Source organism: Nelusetta ayraudi, unplaced genomic scaffold, assembly GCF_046127955.1.
Source record: "Nelusetta ayraudi isolate G7.1 ecotype Tasmania unplaced genomic scaffold, CSIRO-AGI_Nayr_v1 ptg000027l, whole genome shotgun sequence".
Taxonomy (NCBI): domain Eukaryota; kingdom Metazoa; phylum Chordata; class Actinopteri; order Tetraodontiformes; family Monacanthidae; genus Nelusetta; species Nelusetta ayraudi.
This window is the reverse complement of record NW_027466077.1, coordinates 4,327,492-4,346,164: the sequence shown is the minus strand read 5'-3', so window position 1 is coordinate 4,346,164 and position 18,673 is coordinate 4,327,492. Positions and strand designations below refer to the sequence as shown.

At 46.6% G+C, this 18,673-nt stretch overlaps 2 protein-coding genes across 2 annotated transcripts in view; both read right to left on the bottom strand.

Annotated features, from left to right (window-relative positions):
- Nucleotides 1-868: 868 nt before the first annotated feature.
- lrguk (leucine-rich repeats and guanylate kinase domain containing) lies at nucleotides 869-12,908 on the bottom strand. Its single transcript, XM_076030197.1, has 22 exons — nucleotides 12,881-12,908; nucleotides 12,070-12,160; nucleotides 11,776-11,877; nucleotides 11,138-11,219; nucleotides 10,935-11,035; nucleotides 10,588-10,669; nucleotides 10,352-10,476; nucleotides 8,971-9,114; nucleotides 8,533-8,613; nucleotides 8,329-8,415; nucleotides 8,128-8,234; nucleotides 7,467-7,586; nucleotides 7,044-7,140; nucleotides 5,371-5,484; nucleotides 4,956-5,157; nucleotides 4,116-4,247; nucleotides 3,892-4,022; nucleotides 3,483-3,571; nucleotides 2,884-2,934; nucleotides 2,637-2,681; nucleotides 1,846-1,964; nucleotides 869-1,753 (listed from the first exon to the last, which is right to left on the bottom strand). Exons 2-22 carry the CDS (start codon nucleotides 12,097-12,099, stop codon nucleotides 1,572-1,574), a joined length of 2,223 nt encoding a protein of 740 aa, XP_075886312.1. The 5' UTR covers nucleotides 12,100-12,160; nucleotides 12,881-12,908; the 3' UTR covers nucleotides 869-1,571.
- Nucleotides 12,909-13,219: 311 nt separating this feature from the next.
- The window catches only part of exoc4 (exocyst complex component 4), a 92,232-nt gene continuing 86,778 nt past the window's right edge, over nucleotides 13,220-18,673 (bottom strand). Inside the window, exon 20 of the mRNA XM_076030196.1 lies at nucleotides 13,220-15,363. Coding sequence (XP_075886311.1) covers nucleotides 15,126-15,363 — 238 coding nt within the window. The 3' untranslated portion in view covers nucleotides 13,220-15,125. The remainder of the gene's footprint in view (nucleotides 15,364-18,673) is intronic.

Genomic DNA, 18,673 nt, shown 5'->3' with positions numbered 1-18,673 from the left:
TAATCTATAGTGTGCTTAATGGTTAGTGAACGTGTTAGATGTTTTTATAAAAACTCACAAACTTATTTTCCAATAGATCTTAGAACTGTGTTTGCAAACTACATACTAATGAGTAGCCATGTCAGAAATTTGATTTATGAATGAGGCATTCAGCATTTATTAATGCTATGCTAATGCTTAATAGTGTGCACTTATTACAAAGTGTTACCCACCGTTTTTCTGTTAAGATCATCCAAGAGGAAATATGAATCGCATGAACTCACTGGCACCCGCCTGTCACACTTCTCTTGTGAAGAACCTCCGTGTTCACCCACGCACTGCTTCGACTCGCAGGAAGCGAACATGCTAACACTCACGGTGAGGACGAAACGCAGGAGCGGCGGCGGCGGCGGAAGTTGTGTCCCACCCTGAGGGGCCCCGGGAGACATTGTCTGGTTTCAAGCTCGCGGAGAATTATGACGGGGTGGCAACATCTGCTGCCCGAGAGGAAGACAGACAGTGATGGATGGCCAGGTGTGTTCTGAGAAGTGTGTGAAAGAGTGCGTTGTGAGCGCACCGCGTTCGGGGACACAAAACACATGCATAGTGCATGTGTGCCTCGCACACGAACGTTGAATTAGCGATGGATGATGCATCCGCGCCAGATGACGACCTCGATTCTTTTCAGTTCACAGGTGCGCGTTTTTTTTATTGCGAGCGCACAAAATGCAACAGGAGCGGGCAAAGTCTTCAGTTCACGAGTGGTTTACGACACAGATGATAAAAAAAAAAAAAAAACCCTCAGGTTTGAACAGCAAACTATCAAATAACATGTTTAAAATGTTTTAAATGTGTGACTTCACTACTTCGCTGGACGACACAACAATGCTTTCACAAAGATCAGTTTAAAGTACTTGTAAACATGCATCTGTTGAATCATATGTTAACACATACTAAGACAGCAGTTAATATTAATATACAGTACGCAATATAAGGTTACATTCCGGTCAAAAAATGTGTAATTTTTTCAACAATCGGTTGAGTTATTCTGCCACTCTGCTCTCCATAAATGGGAAAGAGTCCACTTTTTACTCATGTTGCTTGCTTCACTTGAAAACTGCACTTTGTGGTCTCACAAAGGACGCTTCTCCAGACAGACTAGGTTGAAAATTTAAGATCTGTAAATCGGCATTTTATGGGCTCTTTAAAATGTTTAAAAAAAACTGTGAAAAAAAAAAAAAAAAGAACTTCAGGCCTGGAAGCCACGACAAAGAGAAGAGCTTTGCAGATAATTATACAGTAGTCACATTGTAAGGGTTCCTTTTATGACATCACTGCTCATGTTTTGCAAGGATATAGTGGAGCCTGTTAAAACAGGCACCCCAGATTATAGTGAAAGGCGAGTACAAACCAACCCCAGGCGGTCTGGTAGTAAGACCATAACAAATATGCGGTTTTGCGGTAAATCGCTGCGACTTTTGAATGCCACTGAGCCTTTAATTAAAGGTGCACTTTAGCATGTTTACTAATTGGCATATCGGTCAATCACTGCAGTGAAAGTGATCACATTTAGAACCCTGTCATCTCGAACGCTAAGCTTCCGCGTCGGGGTCGCCGCCCTCTGCCACGGCCGAGCTGGGGCTAAGTCTGGGTGACTGGGCCGGGGTGGGCGCCAGAGCCGGGGTGGGTGACTGGGCCGGGGTCCGTCGGCCGGTCGGGATGGGAGGCAGCACGGCTTTGACGCCGGACGGCTGATCCGAGTCAAGGGTTTGCTCTGGTGCGACGACGGGGCAGGAAACGTAAAGTCAACGCCAGGTGATCGCAGACACTTTTCTCTTGCGGTGCGTTTTCAACGCCTCGGCAAACCTTTGAGCGAATCCAAGGCGTGTCCCAGGACGGCGACATCTAGCGGCTCGGCTGAAGCGGACAGGACGCCGGCCGAGCTGGGCAGGGACAGCGCTGAGCTGGCGCGAGACTCGGCCGAGCTGCAGGAAGTATGCAGGGGAACACGGGAGGAGGACAGAGGAGCTGAGGGTCGTCCCCAAATTGCACATTCGCTCTAGCAAACACCTCAGCACAGCACAGAAATGCAAAAACACTGTTCTCACACTCCACACAGTATCCAACTGTTGGGTTCGAATAATAATAAAAACAAAAACAAATGGCGTATTACTGAAGAGAATGTAGCGGGATGTTTGGGTTAGAATGGCCCACAAGTGAAGACACATCCCTATTAAAAAAAAAAAAAAAAGCAGCGTGTGGAATCCTGGGCAGAAATACTGCAGGGCTGAGTAATGCTAACAAAAGCCTACTGGGGGGCGTCGACGCTGACAGGACATGTTGGCCGTGTTTAGAGGAACTCAGCCACTTTAGACATCAGCCCCAAGGCGACAGGCAGGTGGAACTGTGTCTATGTGTTTGTGACGTCAACGAAATTGAGTTTGTGTCATTTGAGAGATAGACGGGGCTGGGTTTTTTTTATATCCTAATGTGCAAAAAGGTACAAGAGTTCAAATGAGCCAGAAAGGGTCCTTGAACAGCTCACACTCGGGCTGATGGTGAGGTCAGATTTATTTCTGCTTGTCTGAAGCACGGCTGACAAAACACATTTGAATGCATTTTGAAATGACATCAGTGCCGACTGGTGTTTTTCTCACCTCACATCCTCGTTGACTTTTTGTTGCGGAGCTCTTGTCGAAGCCCTGATGTGCACAAAAAAAGCCCACAAAAATAAAATGAAACTGTTAAGGGCCTGATTGAAAAGTTGCAGAATACAAAATTGATGTGAGAAATAAAAGTGCCACGTTTTTTTTTCTCACTATTTGGCTTTAAACAGCTTTTACTTTGGTTGGAATCTCCCAGAAACAAACGCTGTAAAACACACGCTCTGGATCTTCGGCCTACCTGCTGCCCTCGTTGTTTGCTGGAGGAGCTGCTGCTGCTGCTGGTGCAGACCTGAGAAAAACAAACAAACAATGAGAAACGTTGACTGCATTTTATTGCTTTGACAGGCGAAGCTAAAGTGACGAAGACAAAAGACCGTGTAAATGAAAAAGAACAGGCAGGCAAGCATTCCTTTGCAATACTCTCTCTGACCACTAGGTGCTACTAAATCTGACGTACAGGACCCTTAAAATTCTGCTTACGCCGCCTAAATCATGACGCAGCAATGATGCAATGCAAAGCCACGGACAAAAAAAACACCACACGTCTGTCTACCCAAAGTCTCAGCAAAACAAGAAAAGGTTTTGAAAATACAGATTGGTCTGAGTGGCAGCGCCGCAGCGGGGAGGAGCCGCTGATATTCACATGATTGGTGCACCTGCCACTTGACAGCCAAGGTCAGGCGAGAACTCAAAAACAGCAAACCATCAGGAAGCAGTTAGCACAAGTGCAGCCATTAAAGCAATCTGGCGGGCCGGCTGAGGGCGGCGCTCTGCTAATCAAGCACCGTGCACTGCGCTGCAGAGGGAGTGAGTGAGTGTGTGCCTTTCCGTCCGAACCTGGCAAAGAGCTGGCTGTAGACCCCGGGACTCCTCCCTGCGATGGCCTCTCGCACCAGCTGCTCGCGCCTCCTGATGGACGCAAGCTCCTGCACGGGGAGGGAGGGTGGAAGGATGGAAGGAAGGAAGGGTGGAAGGATGGAAGGAAGGAAGGAAGGAAGGAAGGAAGGAAGGTCAAGACACGCAGAGAGGAAAGAGGTCGATGAGAGACCGATTTAAAAATGCGTGATGGGGGTGAGAGGGGTATTGTGGGGGGTTCACAGGTGGTGCGAGGCGGTGGCCGGGGGAGTCGATATCTTGTTAGAACACCGTTCTATTTCCAGCAAATAAAAAATGGTCTGTTTAACATTCACAGGGTCCGCGGGGCCTCTCGGCTGATCCATTTTTCATCAGACGGGTTGTAACTCACAGCGGGGCTCCTCTCGCTGCTCGGCTCGGCCCGCGGGGAGGCGAGGTAGCTGCCGGTCGACGACAGGGCGCCCGGCGGTGACCCCGGCGGTGACCCCGGCGGCGAGGGCAGCCTCCCCTCCGACTGGTCACCTGGGAGGGCGAGTGACGGGTAAAGAGTTGTGGTTGGGTGTCTGTCTGGATTAAAAAACAAATAAAAACATCGGGGCCCGAATCGGCGCTCACCTTTGCGGGCGGCGTCGGCGGCGGAGGAGGACTCCCCCCCCCGGTCGTCGTTGTCTCCTCCCCCTTTCTGCTCCACCATCAGGTAATTGCTCACGACTCGCTTCAGCGTCTGATAGGCCTCCTCCAAGTCGTCTTCTCACACACACACACACACACACACACACACACACACACACACACACACACACACACACACACACACACACACAATAAAATAAAGAAAGACATGTTGTCAATCAATGGATCTCCTATCAAACGGTAATGGATCAGAGACGTGCGCATGGCGACCTTCATGCACCGAGGCGCTCGCTGGCAGTGCATTAAAGCCACCAGCTTCCGCCGCTCGCCGCGCATCTCGTCCGTCTCATTAAAAGCAGGAATGTGTGTGTGTGTGTGTGTGTGTGTGTGTGTTGGGTGGGGTGGTGTGGGGTGATCATAAACATGGCCATTCTACTGTGATGTGCCTTTAATGCACGTGGTAATTGGGCTGAATGTGGGCCGTATGGATTTTGAAATGACGTGCGTTCATTGGTGCGTCGCCGTGGCAACAACGACCCCCTCCTCCAGCGAAGGCGGGGGTCACGCTCTCTGTCTCTGGAGGTGATATCATAATGCCCCCCTGAAAGATGGTTTTTTTTATTTGTATTAATCATGCCAAAATGGTTGTACTTCATCTTAATTGCGGCTATTAAAAACTGACCTTCAGAGGCTGTTAGGTTGGAAAAATAAGAAGCCTTGCGCTGCGCGCTTCAATCAATACGCTCAAAATCAAAATGTTACTGGATATTTTTTTCAGTTTTGCCGCCGGATCGGATGCTGAATTGAATAAGCGCATCGTACTGCAGGGGATGAGGCTGTCGAAGAAGCCCGGCTGCTGCTGGTTGGCGCTGGCGTACAGGTCCACGCGGGCTGCGGCCGCCTCGATCTGGGCCGGCGAGTAGATGCCGCGGCTCCGCAGGCGGCTGGTGTAGCGCTCCACCTGGGTGGGCAGCAGCAGGACGTAGCGAGGCTCAAAGTAGCTCTTCTTCAGACCCAGTACGCCCTGCAAGGAGAGGGGAGACACACAGACACACAGACGGACACACACACACAGACACACAGACAGACACACAGACACACAGACAGAAAAAAATTATTTATTAATTTGAATATAATTTTTGTCTCCGTACCCTCAGAATTAATAATTATTCACAGTAGTGTTGCCAGCCTGATTGCTGCTCACATACACACACACACACACCCACACAACACACACCTCCATCTCCATGTGCACGCAGCAGGCCAGCCCCTCCCTCGCCACGACCTCGATGGCGTCTCTGCTCAGGCCGAACCTGTGGCCTCCGAACTGCATCGTCTGGATGAACTTACCCTGTGACCAGGGCAAAAAAAATCAAGAAATGAACAAACAAAAAGAAGAAGAGAATTGATAAAGTAAGTTTTAAACAATCATGTTTCATTTAAAACTAGTGTTCGTAGCCACTTCTTGGCCTCTTTCTTTACAACTAATTATAAAATGATTTTGGTTGGCTAAATATTAGTTAAACAAAAATATAATCATATGAAATAAATGAGTAACTAAGGGTATAAATAAACATAGTGAAAACAAAGAATAGACTCACTGGTCTTCCTGCAAGAAGAACGTTTTCCCTTTAACATCATTTTGCTGGTTTTAATTTTTTAACATATTCCTGTGGTTTATAGCAGACACTGAAACTGACCCACCAATTAAAAGGGCCTCACGCTGAGGCAAAGAAGAGAGAAAAAGACCAAGAAAAAATAAGTTGTGACAAAAACTTGGGATCTAATATGTTCCTTAATTCACTTCCCCAAAGGAAACAGGTCAGAGTTTTTCCTCTGCACCTTTTTGAAAGATGGTGCAGTGCGACAATTACGTCTCATGAAGTCAAATAATAACTTGAGCTCCGTCTCTCGGGTCCCTGAATCTCCCTCCTCCTTCCTGTGTGCCAATACAAGCACAACACTCCGCGGCACGCCGTTTAAAAGCAGGTGAAAAGGCAATATTACACAGCAGGTGTTCGTCGTGTTTGCGGTGTAGTGGCGGACAAGGAAAAACCAAAGAAAAAGGGAAAAAGGAGTCTCGTGGTTGGGGTTAATTTGTGTAAGAACAGCCTCGAGCGGCTGGCTCAAGAGGTGATGATTACATGGAGCCCAAAAAGTGTTCGTGATGGTAAAAGGGAGCAAAAGAAGAGGGGGGGGGGGGGGGGGGTAGGAGGAGGAGGAGGAGGAAGAGGAGGAGGAGGAAGAGGAGGAGGAGGACGAAGGCTGTTGTCACAAACTAGCAGAGAGCCTTACGAGCCTTGCGAGGAAGAGGAGGACGGCCGTGACTGGAGGAGTATGAAGAAAAATGAAAGCCAAGTGTGGATGACACTTTTTCTAACAGAAAACCCATCCAATGCACACATGGTTCTGTGAATCAGTGCATTGTGACGTCAGGCAGGGCACGGATTTGGCCCTTTGTGACATCACAAACGGCATTGTTGCCTCACTTTAAGGAATTATCTAGACCCAATAAAACTCCTGACGGCTGTGTTTCAAGCTGCTTTGGACAAATTCTGCAGAAATTAAAACCCATTATCACTCCTCTTCCTACTCCTCTCCCTGCTCAGGCCCCCCAAGACGGTCATCACCTGCAGTAAGGGAGAAGACTCTGCAATAGCTCAACTTAAATTAAAATTTAATTATCTTTAGCGCTAGTCTCTTTATTGCCGCCGAGTGAATTAAATCAAACTTGGACAAGGATGATTTAAGGGCTCTTAGAAAAAGGGGTTATCAAAGGAAACGATTTATGAAGCTGTGTAAGTGAATCTGTTCATCCCAGTCATAGGAAAAAAAAAAGGGGATCACTTTCAGTGCAGGACTTAATCTTTGACAACAGATTTCAGCCTATTTTATTTTTCGCTTACACACCATGCGGATGGAGTTCTGGAACTCTTCCTCGCTGACAAAATGGTAATCAACTCCATTCTCCTCTCCGTAGTAGGGCCCCCTTGTGGTGTGACTGGTTCTGTACAGGCAGGCAGACACACAATGAAAAAAAAGTAATAATAATAAAAAAAAAGAGTAAAACAGACGTTTTAATTGTAAAACAATATTTTAGGTGCCTAAATGTACATTTCATTTAAATGAGCGTATTAAAAATGTACGTTCATAATGGAAAATCGTTCGATTTGGTTAATTTCAATCAAAATGATAACTTTCAGAGGAAGGCTATTATTTTGAAAGGTAATCCTTGTTTGTTTGCAATTGAGTTTTTTTTTGGTGTGTTTGATTAATTGGTGACAGAAAAAACAATACCCAGAACTTAACGTGAGCTCAAGGCTGCTCACTGACCCGTAGGCAAAGTATTCACAGAACTCCTGACACAGCCGGTGGGTCAGCTCCCTCTTGCCGCAGCCCTGAGGACCCGTCAGAACCAGCATGGGGTAGGGAGAGTCAGCGCTGGGCAGAGTGCTGCGAGGACACACACACACACACACACACACACACACAAAGAGTTTTTTTTTTAAAGACTGCAACCATTCATTTCATAGAAGGTATATGGCAAACCACCAAAAGACAGAAGAAAAGGAAGGACAGAAAGAGCCGCCCGCTTCAGTGCGGATGCAAACAGGAGCCTTTATGCAGCGAAATGGATGCTCTTTCCTGGGAGGCACCAAGGGGGAGGAGGAGGAGGAGGAGGAAGAGGGGAATGGTAAATCGACTGTGGCTGCATGGTTCCATCTGCCGCTGATCGATGTTTTCAAAAAGAAAGTGCTGATGCATGAGCCCATTTCCTTTCTTTCTTTCTTTTCCTTTCTTTTTTTTTTTAAAAAGAATGTTATGAGAGAAAACAGAAATTGCTGCGACTTCTCCAAAACTTTTTGCTGCAGATTTTTTTTTACCGCCGATCACCGACAGGAGACTTTTTTGTTGTGCCGTACAATTTTTGGACAAACTCTTTTATCAAGCTGCCTTCTGATTAACTTTCACACTTGTAATGAATGATGCTGACCTGTCGTAGACCAGCTGGGGCTGCATCAGCTGATACACCAGTTGGGTGATGTGATCCCTGGCTGCCACCACCTCCATTGGAGGGTCATACTCGTTCACTGCTGTCACCTGAAGTTTTCAGGAAAGTCCAGATTGAAACAATGACATTTTTTTTCTTTTTCTTTTTTTTTTCTTAAATTAATAGTACAATTTCTTTTCTTACCTTCTCCTCTGCAGTCACTTTGTCCAGATCCAGCACACTCAGCTGCTGGAGCAAGAAGATGACCGCCAGTCTGTAGTCAGGTTCCTCCTAGCCAGGTGCATTAAAACACACATACACACATTATTAATGACTCTGGACTAAAAGTGCAGAACATGTTTTCAGTGTAAACAAGGACAAAGAGAAACACACAATGGCACTAGTCACCTGCACTGGGTTTCCCACCAGCTTGAGCTCCCTCAGCAGATGCAGATCGTGAATGTGTTTGCACTCCTGGATTCCACTGATCTGAAACAAACATGCAGAAACTGCTACACCTGCCTTAGAAAGCATTGCCTAAAATCAGAAACTGTTTTCTGTACTGGGTAATGCCGTATTTTTGAAGTTGTTGGGGGCTGCAAACTGGTAATGCAGCAGCTTGTTGGGCATTAGTCAGTATTTTGCAATGTCCAGTCAGATGCTCAGTTTTCTTTGGTCTTGTCGTTTGAGATATTGCACTGAGCAATTGTACTCATCTGCAATATAATAAGACACAGGTTCAGAGCAGGTCAGGCTCTCTGCACTGTTTCTCTTATTAGGTTCCTAATGTCGACGAGCGCCTCTAAAATACCAGAACATCCCCGTCAGGAAATTCTCGATCTGTACCAGGTTTTCCTCCAGGTTGAGGGAGCAAAGCAGCTGGACACTCTGGAGGCCGGACATGCTGACGATCCTGTTGGAGGACAAGTCGAGGACCTGCAGACTCTTCTGATCGCCCAACCCTTCGATCTCCTCCAGCTGGTTCCCCCTCTGCGCGGACGGACAGAGAGGGCGACACACAACCAAGCACTTGACATTCATCAAAAAACGCGGCCTCGGATGTTCAGTCATGAATATTAAGGAGGAGCCACGGCTGCTCTGCGGGGTGCGTGAACGCTTCCCTCCTCGGTGCGGCGAGCTGACTGGCCTGCCTGCATCTCTCCTTCAAACCCCTGACAGGTGAGGACTGACAGGCCAGCAGCTGGCGAGGTGGAGGTGGAGGTGGAGCGCCACACCTCCTCCTCTCTTCTCCTCCCATTGTAGCGGCTCCCCGGGCGGCTTCTCGCCCCATCCCGCCGACTCAGGTTGTTAGCCGGCTGTCTGGCTCGCACCTCGCAGCGCTCGTGCCAAACGCGCTGCCTCTGGCAGAGGAGTGGTGTCGGCGGGGGAGGGGGAGGGCGACGGCGGGGAGGGAGGTGCGTGACTGCGCCAGTCTCCTGGAAGCGGCGGGTCAGCGCCGTGATGAGCTGTAAAACAGGTCGGCTGACGGGTCTGTGCTGTGAAGGGACGGCGGAGGTGAGAGGAAAAAGGGAGGTGGGGGTGGGATTGCACGCACGCGCCTGGCCGACAGGGTGGAAACGTGCACTTTAACTGGGTCCAAAACACCGACAGCTGCCCCCATTCCCACCTCCTCCACAACCCCCCCCCCCAAAAAAAAATGCAAACGGCACAGACGCACAGAGGGTCAGTAGCGGTCAGGAGAGCAAGAGTCGGCTGCTGACGAGGAGGAAACGTTGATTCAGGACGGGACACACGTGTGCACGAACCCACAGCAGCACAAAACAGAGCGATAGGACAGAAAAGACCTGCTGTCGGACCATATGGTGATTCTGGGACAGAGGGCCAAGGCTTTTTTTTTTTTTTAATACAGCCAAAAACATTAAGAAAAAAGAGTGGATTTATTCATGCAGAAAATTATATGAAAATAAATTATCTAAATAATAAACTATAAACGAATTGTTATTAATTTTCCCAAAAATGAATCAAGGGAGAAAATTAAACACCTGAAATGCTGTGCGTGCATCTAATTTGAGAGGGGAGGGGGGAGGAGGCAAAAAGATGCAGGAAGTGACTGCAAGAGTAGCAATCATAAAATGCACACTGCATCACTGCATGGCCTTTTCACAACACATGAACCAAAAAACAAAAAAGCACCATTGACGGCATAACTTCACTTGAGTCGTTCCTCCGGTCGTCCTTGGTGTGTGAATGTGCGAGTGGGACCTACGAGGCTGAGGTGCGTGAGGGGCAGACTGCTCAGGCCGCTGATCCGGGAGATCTGGTTGTGCTCCAGGTTGAGAACGGTGAGGCTGCAGCATTTCTCCAGGCCTGTGATCTCGCTGAGACTGTTGTCTGGCAGCCAAGGAGGGTTAAGAGCATAACATTGCACGCCACAGATTTGTATTTTTTTTTTTTTTTCAAAGACATCTGCAGAATGCACACAACGATTGCCTGTAAGGATACATCCCAGATCCAGTTTGCTGAGGTACAAATAGGCCGACAAATCCTTCATTTTTGTCATGCGGTTGTGGGATAAATTGACTTCCTGAAAGAGAGAGTGGAGAAAAAAGAGTATCAGCAGAAGTCATGAAAGTCGGTGGTACGTCTCTTTGCCTAAATCCATCCAGGGTGGGGGAGAATGTTTAATTTGATAAGGTTCACTGTCATCCAAGGGCGGCTAATGCCTCGTAAGCATATTGAAAGCAGCTACAGACGGGCTGCGGGATATCCAGGCCGTGCCTAGTGGGAATAGCAGCAGACAATCTGATGCGGCCTGATCCTGTTCCATTTCAAGGTCTTTCTCCGCTTGCCTTCAAGTTCTTGGGCGGCTTGAATCCAAAGAAGTCGGTGATTTCATTGTGAGAAGCGTCCAAAATGACGAGGTACGGCATGTGACTGACGCAGGATAGATCTAGAAGGTCCGGGATGGGGGGTGAGAAGAAGAAAAACATCAAAATGTGAATGCTTGGAAGGAAGGGAGGAAGCATCGTGACTCTGGCGGAATAAAAGTCACCTGTGATTTTGTTCTGAGGAACTTCCAGTTTTTGCAGATGGATGTAGGAGCACAACACGGAGATGTCGCTGAAACTCTGGCTCTAAAGGGGAGCAGAGCAGAATACAAATGTGCTTCAATTTAAATGAACCAGCGCGATAGCTTTAGCGGGGCTTGCAGTCCATTAAAAACCCTGAAAGTTGTCACGCTGTGCCCACTGGACAGCGACCACTGAAGGCATTCATCTCTTCCTTTCTTCTCATTTGTTGTTTTTACCTCCAAGTTTTTACCCCTCCAAGCCCCTCCCCAACATAATCTCCCCATTTTGTGCATTTTTTAAATCTTTATTTCCCCACCAGGACTCCAGCAGTGCAGCCTTGCATGATAAATACCCCATAAAAGCCATCTACAGGTCCAGAACACAGCGTGTTTAACACCCTCCTGTGTTTTGTTTTTTGTTTTATATCTTCTTGCCAAAAGCTGATGCTGTGCTGGACCTCCCACTTGTCTGCAAGGGGGGGGGAAACACAAGATAGTCTCAGAGGGGTGGAGACAACAAGTGGCTGAAGGGGGTTGCCACGAAGTTGGGGGACTTAGAAATGCCCTCTGTGACATCACAAAGGGCTAGTGTGCTCCATAAGGACAGGAGGGGGTCTTACAGGCAGAGACAAGTGCTGGTACATGGGTTGCAGTCCAGGACCACCGCGGCCCAGGTACGACACACAATCCTCGACCATCTGACAAGTCAAAACACCTTCTTTCTGCAGAAGAGCACAGTGGGAGTGGAGAAATGTGGACGTCATAACAGCGAGAATCATTTTCAACCTTGGCGTGGCGCAAACAACAGAAAATCACCATTTCTAAAGAAAAACAAAAATCTAAGTTATGCATGCAATTACCCATTCACAACTGAGTTGGTGTTTTTAATTTGTTTGTCTCGCTCCGTCGCTTACCGGCATGTCTCTGTGTCCTTCTAGAATCATCACAGCGGGGGAAGCGTCGCCCAAACTAACCTCGCCAGGTCTCCCGATGTGTCCTCGTTTGCTGAAATTGCGACCTTATTTTTACACTTACGGTAAACGCACCAGTCCGACCATGTCATTATTATTTATTTATTTTCTTCATGAAAATAACATTCCCCCCCCCCCCCCCGAAATGAAAATTTCGTTTAATGACTATTTGTTTGATAAATAAACGTTTTTTTTTAAATAAATAAATAAATAAAATAAAATTTCCACAATAATTTTCAATGAATCAATCAAAAACAATAAGTAAATAAATCATTTTAACCGTATATTATGTTTTTAGCATCCACACCGGCGTCCGCTGTTAGCGAAAAATGACGTCTATCAGGAAGTAGATGGAGTTCGGCACGAACCTTTAAAAAGTCTGTATGACACCTGCTGTAGCCTCAGCATGGCAGCGACTCACCAACGATCGTTCCAGTCTGACTAAACGTACGTCATGTTCACGTTTTGCATCTCCTGCAGTCATTCTACAGCCCAGCCTAAACCGCGGCACTTAAAACCTGACTTTGAACCGGGATTAAGGCCAGGCAGAGCTTCAAAATCCATTTACCGCGCTGCTCGAGTAGACGCGCACCACGAATCAATCCGCGGTGCTATCGGTTGACTTTTCCAGTGAACCAATTAGCGACGTCGGATGAAAGTGAAACCATGATTGTCCTTTATCCTTCAACGGTTGTAACAAAAATGGTGGATCCAACAACACCTGTGAGCATACAACTGAGATAAAAAGACAAACCTGCAAATTGTTTTGGGGAGTGACCTGCGTCGCCGAGCAACAAGTGTGAGGCGAAATGGATTGTGGGTGACGTAGTCCGAAGACTCATCGTCTTATATATATTTTTTTAAAGACACAGGTGGTTTCGTGAGCGTATTGTTTTCTTATCTTTTCATAGACGATTACTTCGGTGAATCCATATCGACCCTTTGACAATTCTGAACATTTCTTTAAAGAAAAAAAGCACTTGAAGTTGACAAAATTCAATCACGTTTTGTATTGATCTAGGTGGAGAGGGAACTATTGATAATTGTTGGTTGGTCTAATGTGAATAATAGTGAACTGATACAAATGCAAACATGGGAATCTTAAGTTTTTATTTATTTTCAATTTATTAGTGTACATACACATTGAGGAATTTATCATAATCCAAAGCAGTTACAGAGCCTTTTTATTTTTTTTATTTAATTTTTTTTAATGACAGTGACTGGATGTTTTCAAAACACATGGCTGGAAATGAAAATACGCTATTGTAAGGGACACGTGTGACCAGTTGTCAAAGTAGAAAAGCAAATAGAATATAAAACTTTTTTTTATTTTTATTTTTTAGCCAAGCATTTCTTACATTATTAGTGAATAAAAAGCACAGAGATGAGGGATGGGTGGTAGACTGAGCCCCAGCGCTGGCGTGTTTCCTGCGGCCTGTGTGTGATTACAGGCTGAAATATAATAGAAGCGCTGCGATGACACAGTCGGTTAAACACTCTGTTAGACTTTCCCATGTACAACGTTACAGCAGGAGCCGAGAGCGGGGCGCAGCGTGGACGTTTTACAGCCTCTGTGTGTGTGTGTGTGTGTGTGTGTGTGTGTGTGTGTGTGTGTGTGTGTGTGTGTGTGTGTGTGTGTGTGACGAGCCACCCTCAGCAGCTCCACCTCCTCCCACCACCACGCCGACCATCGATCCGGGCCGCCGTGTCATTATGATGGATGGCCATGTGTGCCTGTGGGGGACCGCAGGGGGGGGGCAGCGCTCCCATTTCCCCTCCGCCGCTTCCTCCTCCTCTCCTCCTCGTTAAACACTTCTCTCAAAAGTTAATGAAGTAAAAAAGGAAAAGAAAGAGGAACACGGAGGGGGTTTTGCCAGCAAGAGACTTAACTTAAAAAAAACTAAAAAAAAAAACTAAAAAAAACGCTTGCGTGGAGGATGGAGTCAGGAGGAAGGAAAGGGGAGCGAAAGGAGGACTGATGGAACGTGACCTGGCACACAATCATTACATACATGCCCCCCCTCCCCCCCCCACACACACACACAAATAAACTGAGGCCTGCAGGATTTTTAGCACAGCGTTTGAATAAAAATCTTATTCATGGGGAAGTACACCAGACTCACAAGCCATTTTTCCAAACAAGCTGCACAAATCTTCAGCATTCTCAGATAACACACAAAAAAAGGGAGATAAATAGCCACAGATATGATGCAATGCTCAGCTTGGAGGGGTGTGTGTGTGGGGGGGGTCTTTGGGGACTACCGCCCAAATTGGCAGCAGGCTGAGGATGCGGCCTCATTCAGACGCTCTAATCTGGCATCTGTTATTGCAGACACAATCAACGAGGGCCCTCGGGGGGCCGCGGGCGGAGCCGAGACGGAGGTGTAATTGAGAGCAGCAGTTTACATCTAATAGGAAAATGAGATGAAATGTGTTTGGATAGAGCGTCCGAGACAATCGCCTCCCTCCCCGTCTCTCTTTTTTTTTATGCTTTTGTTCCCGGCGATGGAGTCGCAGGCGGCGGTTTGACGACTCCTGCGTTCACTCCGGCTCCACTCGAAAGATCATTTAGGGCTGCATCATACACCGTCACCTGGATGCTAATTAGTGCTCCAAGGCCTCACGCATGCCCTTCAAGTCACCTGACAGTGGGCGGGGTTTAATACATTCCATGTGCATGAGGGCTTATTTAACTACAAGCCAAAAATAATAATAAGGAAAAACAACCTTAAAGTCAATGTGGACAGAGACGTTACATCAGTGTCGTTACATCGGAGTCGAGCCTTTTCTTAATGATTACAGCCTGATTTCCATTATATACGTTCTTCATCTTGCATTCCGGCCACTCTGGTGCACATACTTCCCGCTAGTCAGACCTGAACTGAGGGAGGTGAACCGACACACTATGGACAGACAGAATCATTTTTCTTGCTTCTTGGCATTTCTTGTTATTTTTTTTTTTTTTTTTTTTTTTTTAAAGCCACCCTCTGGTTCCATCATCACACCGTGGTAATCTTCTTGTCCTTGGATGCCTGTTTGATGGCGGCCTGCTCGCAGATGATCTCCTTCAGCCTCTGCAGCCGGACGTTCTGCGTGCTCAGGTCGCCCACGCCCGTCTGGCTGCGGTGGAGCAGCGACAGGGCGTTGATGTACTCCAGCTCTGTGTAGCGGACGCCCTGGTCCACCACCAGGTTGAGCAGCTCATCCGCAGTGTTGTACAGCATCTCGTAGTATTGCCTGCAAAAAGCAGAGGGGAAAACCCCAAAACAAAACAGAGGGGAGACAGATGTCAAAGAGATATGTAAAAACAGGAAAAAAAAAAACTGATCAAGAGAAGTCAGGTAAAGACATGAGGGGAGACGACGGCGACGGCGACGCATCTCCAGGGCGAGAACGACGACAAAGGGGAGAAGACGACGTCTGAGACCGCTGCAGCTGTCAGACCCAATTTTACCGGCGAGCGAAATAAAGAAAGAGAGAAAAAAAGGAACTTCAAGGAGTTTGCCGTGCCACCAGCGGGAGCTGAAGTCGGGAAAAAATTCAGCGGCTACAAAGGGAACATTTTTTTAATAATGAAGCGCTGTTGACGGAGCCGCGGGAGGCGAGAGGTGCGTCGATTTAATAGCTCTTTAACCAGGAACTGGCGCGACAATGGGCCCGTTTGACAAAAATTCCACAGGGAAGCACAAAGGGACAAAAGTTCCCACTGGTGGGGAATTAAAAAATACATTTCAACACAAAGGTCGAGAGTGCATCTGCCTACTTATTTTTAAGAAACATTATGTTGGTTTTAACGCTCTGTTAATAATTAGGATGCAGCACTAAGAACCAATGAAGACAGGACAGTCATAAAAAGGTAATATTTGGAGCATTATAATGGACTGCAGGAAAGGTTGCTGATCAAATGCACAGTTTATGCAACCAGCTGTGCCAGCAAAGCGCAGCAGGAGGTGAGGAGACGATGCAGCTGGAGCATTTCTCTTTGCCCAGAAGGCAAAAAAGGTCAAGTACCCAGCGGATTACAGAGTGTGTGTGTGTGTGTGTGTGTGTGTGTGTGTGTGTGTGTGTGTGTGTTTCTTTTCGAACAATGCACCAGGCTTCTCAGTGGCAGGGCTTCTTGTTGTGTAAGTGGAACACAAGCGTGGAACCACGGACTAGGCAGGTGAACACCTGTTTGTAGGTGTTGCAACTTCCAGCCACAAGATGTCACCCTTGAGCACACGCCTGAATGCGTGTGATTAAAAATTTTCCTAGACGCCCTCTGCCTGTTTACGCTGCAAAAAAATCACGGCCAGAGTCTATTAGAATACACTGTGTGTATGTTTGAGCTGGAGCGTTAAAACTCCTGCTGCACAAATTACTACATGATCCCGAAATGACTGCACAGAGCAACAATCGGTTTGCTGTCAGATTTTCGTGTTTTATTTAATAAACTTGCTTGAATTATAGAGTATATTGAATTGAAAAATAAAAAAGGTTGCCAGTTTATTCTGTTGATGCATCGCGCCAGAACTTGGAAATGAAGGAAATTCAAATTGCAAAGTTTTTACACTTGCACAAATTTGCAAAGTTGTTTGTAATTAGTGGGACAAGACGTAGAGCAACTGCACACAACTTTGGCAGAAGTCGGTCAACTGATTAGTGGGAATTTATTTTTGGAGCCCTGCCACTGAGAAGCCTAATCGGTTTGGGGTTCTGTGGCACGAGGCTTGTGTCCTCTGAGGTGGTGCAGAAAACCATGTGAAATCTTTACTGATTCCTGCTTCTTTGTTTTTCTTTTTTTTTTTTTTTTTAAAAGGGAGAAAAACTGCCCACATTGCTAAGAAAAGATATTTTCATCTCATTTGCTGAGCTCCTCCACTCATCCAAGACCCATTCTCTTCTTGAGGTGATCGCTTTCCATGCTAACGAGGCGCTAATGAGCACTCTGGGAGCTTCTGTTCCGAGGTGTTTTATGCGCTGTCATTTTTCGAGATTCGACGGTGAGGAGGGGGAGGGGGGAAGCCGGATGAGTGACGGCACAGTGGATTAGCTGCAGATGGAGGGAAGGGGGAGACAAAGAAGGGGAGAGTGATGTCTGGAAGGACGGGCGAGGAACTGGAGGTGAATAATATCTGTTTTGTGGACCCTCCCGCCCCCGACACCCCGTCGCTGCTAATGCCCTTGGCAGATGCAGCATTTGCATTCCGGCCCGTTCTCAGTATCTCTTCAAGGTCTCGTTCATTTTTCCATCTTGGAGCAAAAAAAAAAAAAAAAAAGCTTGTCAATATTGATGAGGGGCCGCCTCGATGGAGGAGAAATGGTGCTGGCATATCAGACAATAAGAAGCAGCCACTGGCTTTAATTTTGCCGATAAGAGGCTCAGTTGTTTTTCTTTCTTCGGGTCTGAGTCGAAATGTCTGCGTCGCTGATTGCATCTGGAGATTTTGAAGTGATGGAGAGGTTGTACCAGCGGCATGGGCACGCACGCACAAACCAAACAAACCCAAAAACAAACCGGAGGCCTCGAAGGCGTCGTCATTTGGTTCCCCTCACTGAGCAATTACCTGCGTGCTTGAGGCGAAACACCTCGTTAGGGGATCTAATGGGGGAGACGCACAAGACAGCAGAAGAACGATAAAACTGAAGACGGTGCACTTCTTCTTGAGTCGAGGTGGGAGAACTCGACTGGAGAGATTCCAGCTTTCAAACTTTTTTCTCTGGACAAGAGGGACAGACTTCACACAGGGGTCGTTGCAAACGAGGCGACAAAAGAAGACGGTTGACGGGCGAGTGACGCTTTCTCAAAGTCGACTGATGAACAGAGAAGAAATGGTGAGGTGAGAAATTTCCTGTTGATTATTAATGAATTAATAATAAATAATAAATCTATCAAGCAAGAAAAAACGGAAGGAGGATGACATTTTAACCAAACCTTTTTTAAACATCAATGAACGAATAAATTAACTAAAATAATAATTGAAATTTGATTAAATTAAAATGTTAAAAAAAAAAACATTTCCTTGGGCATGGAAGAAAGTTTTGCAGAGGACAGAATTTTAATTTCAATCAACGAAAAAAAAGAATAAATTAAACACACACACACACACACACACACACACACACACACACACACACACACACACTCTAGATTTGAATGAGAGAATAAAATAATGAAACTGAATCCAAAAGCAAATTGATGATGAAATAATCAAAACAAATGACTGGAATTGTTAATCATGCTCGTTAGATTAAGGACAGATTGATTCAGTTTTGACAGATTTGATGAAAAATATAATGTGTTTATCCTGCCGTTCATTAATAATGCAGTCTGCCAAGTATTGTCTTAGGATGTCCAGCTCATTCTTCCTCAACAACTACTTGAATCTCTTTGAGGTCGGCAACCCAGCCGGATTTGCCAAGTGTACCGTGTTGAGCCGGGGAGGATTATGGGTAACCGTCTCCAGATACTGACGGACGGAAAACAAAAACAAAACAAAGAGCAAAAATTAAATAAACTTCTTGCTGTCAAACTTCCTGCTGTTAAAATGTGTGTGGGCTGACCGAC

Excerpts from the sequence above, each read along its gene's own strand:
- lrguk (XM_076030197.1), bottom strand. The coding sequence starts at position 12,099 with ATGATTCTAGAAGGACACAGAGACATGCCG. Across the intron at positions 11,878-12,069 it reads AAGGACACAGAGACATGCCG|AAAGAAGGTGTTTTGACTTG; the intron begins GTAAGCGACGGA and ends GCTCTTCTGCAG. Across the intron at positions 8,416-8,532 it reads TGGTGGGAAACCCAGTGCAG|GAGGAACCTGACTACAGACT; the intron begins GTGACTAGTGCC and ends GCACCTGGCTAG.